This window comes from Musca autumnalis, unplaced genomic scaffold (genome assembly GCF_047663935.1).
Source record: "Musca autumnalis isolate F117 unplaced genomic scaffold, ASM4766393v1 scaffold_1, whole genome shotgun sequence".
In the NCBI taxonomy this organism is placed as follows: Eukaryota; Metazoa; Arthropoda; class Insecta; order Diptera; family Muscidae; genus Musca; species Musca autumnalis.
In genome coordinates, this window is record NW_027411644.1 from 208,262,860 (window position 1) to 208,270,688 (window position 7,829).

Below are 7,829 nucleotides of genomic sequence, written 5' to 3' on the forward strand. Positions count from 1 at the left end.
ATTCGTTTGAATGTTATGAATTTTTCGCCACTTAATTATATCTTCGCCCACTATGGATTGATGCAGTTTCTACTTCTGTGGAGTTTACCTCGCCTGCAAATCCATTTCATGTTAAAGTTTGCATCGTTATTGATATTTTTGATTCCACCTTGTCGTCAATTGTCGCCTGAATTATTTATAAGTTTTTGGTACGTATGATCATACCGCTTCTAAACGATAAATTTAATGTAAAGATATAAAATAATTTTAAAATATGAATAAATTAAATTTTTTTTCAAATCTGAAACTTCTTCAATATACCGTTTAATACACAATAATTATTGGTCTGAGATATTGACTTTTCCTATGACTTTGTGTGAATCTGAATATTTCTTGTCTCAAAAAAAACGCCATTAGAGTTTTTATAACCATTTGGAAAAAATTATTTCGTCCTTCAATATTTAATAAACTGCGTGGAAAATACTTTGAAAATATAAATTTATTATTAAAATATAATTTATTTTATTTAATAAAATATTCAATTGCTGGTTTTTTGTAGTTATTTTTTTTCTCAGATTTTTTTTTTTTTTTTTTTTTTTGACTTCGTATTATGGTTGATTCAGAAATTTAAATACGTTTTTTCTGTTTAAATAATTTTAAGTTTAGAGATAACTTTTTAAAGATATTTCTTTTATATAGTTTTGTTTTTTTTTTGTGTTATTAAATTAAAATTTCGTTCCTAAATTCTAAGGTTTTGCTTTTACAAATATTTACAAAACACCAAATTAAAATAAAAATCAAAAAAATGTGGGGAGAAGGAAGGGAAGGAAATAATAAAAACATGTGTAATTATAAAGTTATATAGTATATAATGGTAGATGTTCACCAATAAAAATAAACAATATTATTATAAAAAAAAACTAAAACATAAAATATGTATGTATGTATTTATATAAGTTTCGTTATTTAATGTGAGTTACTATATGTTTTTTTGCCAGTTATGTTGTTTTCTTTTGAAAAGTATAAAATCTGTTGTTATGCAGCAGATAATTGTTGATGCCAAGATTTTTAGCACCACCTATTAATAGACAAAGTTAATTTAGATAAAAAAACTGAAATTAAAAATAACTACTTATATTAATATAACAAAAGATATTATAAAAAAAAACGATTTCAAAAAATCCTAAGACTTTTTCTGTAATTTAAAGTTAAAAAAAGAAAAAATAAACATTTTTGTTAATGAAAAATGAACAAAAATAGCTGATGTTAACTTTCATATAAACTTTAAATTTTTTAAACGCAATTCAACAATTTTATATTTAAAAAAATGTAAAAAATGATTACTTAAAACAGCAAATAAAATTTAAATTCCTTCCATATTAAAAACGGTGTCTCCTCTTTAATTTTTAGTTTAAAACGAAATTAAATCAAAGCACAATTTCCGAAAAAAAATTAATTTTGTCAGGAGGACCAACTTTTTCCTTAAAAAACACGTTGTGTCATTACCCTGACTGACCAAACTGACCAAAACACATATTGATGTTTTTCTTTCGTATAATAATAAAAAAAATATATTATTTAAACTAAATTTTAGTTGCTGCTCGATGTTGGATTTTATCTATCGCATCTGCAAATTATAACTTTTGTTGTTGTTGTTCTCTATAAATGAAATATAAATTCATTAAATGTGCTTATTCTGTATTCCTTTAGCAGTTTTTTTTTGTTTGTTTTTTCTTTTCAATTTACGTTTGTTGTTAATGTAAGTCTACATTTGTTTTCTTATATCGAAAGAAGATTTGTATGCAAATTTTACTACTTGCCTGTAGCACACAGTGTTGGAAAGAAGGAATAGGGGGAGTTTTTGTTTTTTATATCATTGGTAGTTGAATGATATTTTTTGTTGTTCGATTGGTGTTACTGATGATGTATGCTCAACTATATTTTTGCATCGAAAATTGTTCTCTATTTTCCTCTTGCCGTTACCATTGATGGTGAATGAATAATTTGATGGTGTTGTGGGTTTTGCATTTGTTTTTGTTGTTTTTTAGTTAATTTGTTGTTTAGCTTCCGTTATAAGAGCCAACAATGAGTCTAGTTTTAAATCTTTAAATCGTGCAAAATGATTCATAATTGGTTGTATAGAGTCCGATTCGATAGCGGCACAAATGGTTTGATTTTGTATGGTGCGATTTAATGATGTGGCCACTTGATCCAGAAATTGACGCCAGCTATTTTTATTCTGCTCCGTTAAGGTTGTATCTTCGTTTTTGTCGTAAATATTTTCAGCTTGTAATATTAGACAGACAAGTGAAGATATTCCAAACTGCAAGGGAAGAAAAATGAAAAATACGTGTGTTAAAACAAATGACTTGAGGCTAACTGATTCAATCTAATTAGAGTCGCACATGCGCAATAAAGATACTTTTTTAAAGTTTATTTCTATAATGTTGTGAGCTACATCCAATCTTTTGAAATTTTTAATTAAAAAAGCGCCAGCGTTCATATCAACAGTTCTATTCGTTTACCCAATGCCTAAACGTATCCAATTTACACACAATTACGAGTTTCGAAAACCACGTATTTGCCCACTAACAGTCCCACGGCAGCGGGTTCGTTCGCACTGGATTGACCAGTGTTCCGACCAGCGGCTGCCACTTCAGTGTACACATGTTTGTATTTGTATCGGATTCTTTTGGTCCGTGCCGGGTCGGAAGACAACCCGTGAGTCGTCGTCATCGGAATACGCCACTCCCCCGCAGCGCCGCCAGTTCTTTGGGTGCAGACAAAGGAACCTCGTTAACCTTTTACAGAGCAATAGACCGGTCTGTGGCAAAATATGCGGCAACAGTGTGATAGGTAAATGTTTGCGCTACACAGTGGAAGGATATTCAAAACTGCCAGACATATTTGTGTTGCTACAATAACAATAGAGAGACGGACAGGCATTGCTAGATCGACTCCAAATTGTCTAAAGAATATTTGGTCTTAATTTATGTGGAGGTCTAAAACCTACATTTGAATCAGTCTCATTTTATACCTATCAAAGTGTAAATAACTCCCTTAGCCATAAGGCTGAGGCTGAAAAAATAAATGTTAAAATACTTACTTTGCTACAGAAAACGCCATTTGCTTTTTTATCATTCAAAGAGATAGCTGATGAAATTTTTACAATTATTTCAAAATTTGCCGATTTGATTTGTTTGTTAAATTCTGGATATAGGGAATATAGGATGCCCTCGGCATCATCACGATCTTTTTTCACGACACTTTGCAGTGAATGAAAAACGCCAATCCAAACGTTCCAACGGGCATCGTGTTGTTCAATGTACGGCATAATGCGACGAATTAAGACCTATTGATGAAATTCAATGATATCAACATGTATTGGAAATAAAGAAACCCCGTTTATTAAGGTCCTACTTACTTTGCCTTTGCGCACATTCATCATGGCAACAACTTTGTCATGTTGCAAACCGGCTACAAGTTTTTCAACCAATGCTTCCTTGGTTTCAATTTCATAGTTAAATTTACTTCTTAGTGATGGATTACTGACCGGATCGGCTGCTCGTTCTTCTGGTGTTTTATTGGCATTCTCTAATTGCTCCATAGCAGCAATGCGTTCACTTTCCTTCTTCTTTTTCATTAGAATTGTTTGAATTGCATTGGGATTATTTAAGTCGTCCAACTTGAGAAGGACACGATATAAAGTCTCAATGTGTAACAAAATGTAACGTGATTTTCGTTGAGTATTGGAAGAGTTAAGTTCGCCACCAGTTGTATTGGGTAATTGCGGTGTTTCAGAACGTTTTCCTCCCGATAATGTTAATGAGCCATTGTTGGCAACAGTTGTGCCAGTTGATGCTCCAGCATCAGTGTTGTCAGTACCATTTGTTGATTCATTGCTCATAATTTCAGCATCAATTATTTTGCGAGGAGCCGTTACACTGCCGTACTGTAGCTTACCAAGTGAATTTTCAAATTTCAGTGGTGTAAAAACATACATCGGTAATTTCAAGTCTTGATTATTGTTGTGATTATCGGAGTTGCGACGTTCCCGTTGCTGGCCATTGCGATTACCATTCTTATTGCCCAATTGTACAAGAATAAGTTGTGCATGTCCTTTGGGCTGCGTTAATGGATGATTCAATTGGTTGTCCTTGTGAGCTTGACTATGACGCAAGCTACCATTCTGAACAGACTTGCGTTCTTTATACACAGTATAATAGTAGTCATCAATGTATGGAGTATCGGTATTCAACTGTGAAAGCTGAATGCCAATAAGCCAATGCTTGTCTCGGGTACTCATCAAATTGGCATACTCGTCATATTCTTCGGGCGGTAAGTTGCCATTGCCTGTAGCATCTCGGCGTAAATCTCGCAGATTAACACCTGGTAATGACATTGGGTTGATGTTGCCCATTGTGTGACCTCTTCTTAATTGATGTAGCTGGTGTTGTTGTAGATTTTGTCCCGTAGAATTTTGGTGCATTTGTTGTTGTTGTGACTGCCTGGCAGAATTTTGTAGCAGCGGATGATTTTGTTGTATTTCCTGTACCAAACGCATATTGAACATATTAAATGAGGAGTTTGATGAACTTTGATTGTTCAAAAGCATCATGGGATTTGGTGGATGCCCGGGTATACGATTTGCAGCAACTGCTGCAGCCACTGCCTGTTGTTGTTGAGCCAGCAGCGTTGCCGGATGTATGCCAGCGGCTACAGCAGCGGCGCGCATTGCATTAAAATTTGGATGCATTGCAAAGTTGTTGAGCGCAACTGGTAGGTGCGGATTCGGCAGTGGACGTTGATTCGGAAAATTGTTTGGCAAACCATGTTGATTGAGTAGTGGATGCGGTGGCAATTGTGGATGAGGTCCAGCCGGTGGGAAAAATAATCCCGGATTAATTCGATTTCCGGCCGCATTTAAAGCTGCTGCTTGTGGGTGTTGCTGTTGCTGCTGTTGTTGTTGTAGTAAACTTCCCAAAGGATGTTGAGCCAAATTATTTGCAAAATTACTTGACGGTCTTGGTGGTGATTGTTGTTGCTGCTGCTGCTGAGCTATATTTGGTAAGAGATGAAAGGAAATTTTATTTTTTATTATTCAGTCATGTCCGGAAGGTAAAAAGATTGACTCTAAAGTATGCGGTAAAGTCATAAATAAAGCTTATATGATTTCTGATATACAAATAATGGCAAAGACATAAACTAAACATTTTTATTAGAAAAAATAAACTTCGCTTTACCTTTTTGCTGTAATTTTTGTTGCTGTTGTTGTTGTGCTAACAATTGTTGGTGTTGTTGGTGATTCATTTGTTGAGTTAATTGTTGTTGATGTTGATGAATCTGTTGTTGAAGCTGTTGGTTTTGCTGAGTTAGTTGTTGTTGTTGTTGCTGCTGCTGATTCTGTTGCATTGGTGTTGGCGTTTTAGCTGTGTTCTTTAATGTTTCATTAAGCAAACGTTGTTGCTGAACAGCTGCTGCATCGTTTGCAGGTGTATTGCGATCCTGTTGTTGTTGTTGTGAATTTTGTTGTTGCTGCTGTTGCGTTTGTTCCTGTTTAGCAGCTGCTTGTTGCATTATCAAATTCCTTTCAATGTCTTCCAAAGTACATATTTTAGGTGGTCCACCTTGCGACTGCATAGGCGGAAGGTTATGTAAACCGAGTGGATGCATATTTATAGGCGTTTGACGATGTGATGCTTGCTGTGCTTGCATCATTTGAAATTCCGCGTGTTGGTGTTGCGGATGTGGAGGTGGTGGATGGTGTGGTGCCTTGTGAAAAGGACTGGGAAAATGTTCGCGTAAAAAATCAGCCGGGTTGGGTGGCATACGCATGTTACCACTAACATCGTTTACGTTATGGTGTTCTCTTGCAGGATGTAATGACCAAACACTAGGATCCATTTTCATAGGATCCCCCAAAAGTGTGCTCATGTTTTCACTTTCTCCATAGCTGATATCAACATCATCCAACTTCATGCCAGTCAAATTTAATTCTAAATCCGAATCTGAACGACGTTGTTGGCGGGAATTTCTCAAGACATTCATGGAAGCGCCGTAACCAGCTCTGCCACCAACACCACCGCTTGCCACATTTCCCGTACTGTCTAATGCATCACTCTCCAGTTCGCCATCCAAACGCACTAGATTTTCATGCACCTCCTCCCAATCACCATTAATTGCCGAGCCAAAAGTCTCGTCATTTAATGCATCATACTCTTCCTCAGATGGTTCAGCAATTCTTCCTCCGCCATCATCGTCCAACTAGAAACAAAGAAAAAACAATTCATTAGAGTTTTTTTGGGAAATCACAATGCCATTGTTTGCCACGGGGCCACTACGACGACAGCATTACAAACAAAACAACAAGCAAATCAGTACACTCGCAGCACTACCCAATGACCGACCGACCCAACAGAAAAGTGGCACCATTGATTGGCCAAGAGCATTTTATACGCATTAGTTTTTAATAACTGTGTAATCACAAATCTTTAAGGAATATCCATTTTCCAATTACAGGGACTACCACTTACCGGCATAGAGGTATCAAATCCAAAAAATGAGTTTTCCATCGATTAATATTGTTTATTTTATGTGAAATTGTCATGACTTGTGTCACACAGCCACATTCATCACATATGGGCTGGCTTGGACATTCGACTAAAAACGAACACTGCCGAAGAAAACGAGTTTGGTGTTGCCACCCATTTTAAATACAAATAAAAAACATATAAAAAAGAAAAAAATTAAATTAAAATTATTAGAGTATGTATCCATTAAAATAATAATTTATTTAAAATATTATCTTAGTTTTATAATAAAATTAAACTAAACAATTTTTTTCTAAATCGCCCTGTTGTTCAGTAAATAATTATTGCCAGATCTTCAGTTACACGACAAGTACTTGTCAGTGTGGCCATTTTAGCATTTTTGCAGCTAAATTTAGTATTATTTTTGGTCTGTTCCTTTACTTTTGAAAATGGTAAAACCGGCAAAAGTAGAAGTAGTAGAAGTTGTAAACTGCTCCCATATGAATGGTATGGTGTCCGAAGTAAAGGAACGCTTTTCGAGTAAAAAGTGGTAAAACTTGAAGATTCTTGCACGTAAAGGAACAGAGCTTTTTTTTTGTATTTAGCCGCTAATACTATGTTTACATTTACGAAATCCACTCGATTTCAGCTGTCAATTCCTTTGCGTATACGTCAAATGAAAACTCATCTGAAATCTATTGGATTTCATTTGACGTTTGAGCAATGGAATTGACAGTTGAAATCGAGTGGATTTCGTAAATGTAAACATAGTATAAGTCTCAGTCCACACTAGAATGAATTTCATTAAAAAATTTCATGAAATTAGGTGTTCATAGGTCGAATTCCCCACTACAGCATTTTCATGATTTTACTCTACTATGGAACTCGATCTAGAGACGCATAATTGCATGCCAAAATTTCAGTGAAATTACTCTAGTGTGGCCCGGGACTAAATTTCCAGTTAGCATTTTTCATTTATCAATTAAATCCAAAATATTTTGGTTCTTTTTTATTAAAAAAAAAATCTAATCATTTTTGGTTGACTATACATGTAAGCATGGCAATTTTTGCGTACTGATTAAAAAAGAAAATATGACATCACAGAACCATAGAAAAGTAGTCTGATTCTGTAACGTTTTTCTACCGAACCAATATTGTTAATTAACGAAAATGTTCGGTTGAAATACCGAAAGTGTTATTCTGTAACTGAAAGTTATCGATACAAAAATTTCAGCCTGTTTCTGTATGTCGAAAGTAGAATGTGTGCGAATGAAACACGCCCAAACTTTAATTTTCGAAATAATTTTACCTTTGCTTTGG

General features: G+C 34.7%; 1 protein-coding gene across 2 annotated transcripts; it reads right to left on the reverse strand.

The window, feature by feature from the left end:
- Nucleotides 1-678: 678 nt before the first annotated feature.
- On the reverse strand, nt 679-6,811 carry Patr-1 (Protein associated with topo II related - 1). Of its 2 annotated transcripts, XR_012408968.1 has the most exons (6): nt 6,513-6,811; nt 5,223-6,243; nt 3,404-5,037; nt 3,086-3,331; nt 1,800-2,302; nt 679-1,057 (listed from the first exon to the last, which is right to left on the reverse strand). XR_012408968.1 is itself a non-coding variant. In XM_073959989.1 (5 exons), the coding sequence occupies exons 1-5, from the start codon at nt 6,549-6,551 to the stop codon at nt 2,024-2,026; spliced, it is 3,219 nt and encodes a 1,072-aa protein (XP_073816090.1). In that variant the 5' UTR covers nt 6,552-6,811; the 3' UTR covers nt 679-2,023. The 2 variants fall into 2 exon arrangements, 1 of the variants encoding a protein (XP_073816090.1); XM_073959989.1 differs by having other exon boundaries at nt 679-2,302.
- Nucleotides 6,812-7,829: the final 1,018 nt, after the last annotated feature.

Coding starts and splice junctions, on each gene's coding strand:
- Patr-1 (XM_073959989.1), bottom strand. CDS start 6,551: ATGGAAAACTCATTTTTTGGATTTGATACCTCTATGCCG. Junction 6,244..6,512: donor GATTTGATACCTCTATGCCG/GTAAGTGGTAGT, acceptor CTTTGTTTCTAG/TTGGACGATGATGGCGGAGG. Junction 5,038..5,222: donor ACAAAAATTACAGCAAAAAG/GTAAAGCGAAGT, acceptor TACCAAATATAG/CTCAGCAGCAGCAGCAACAA.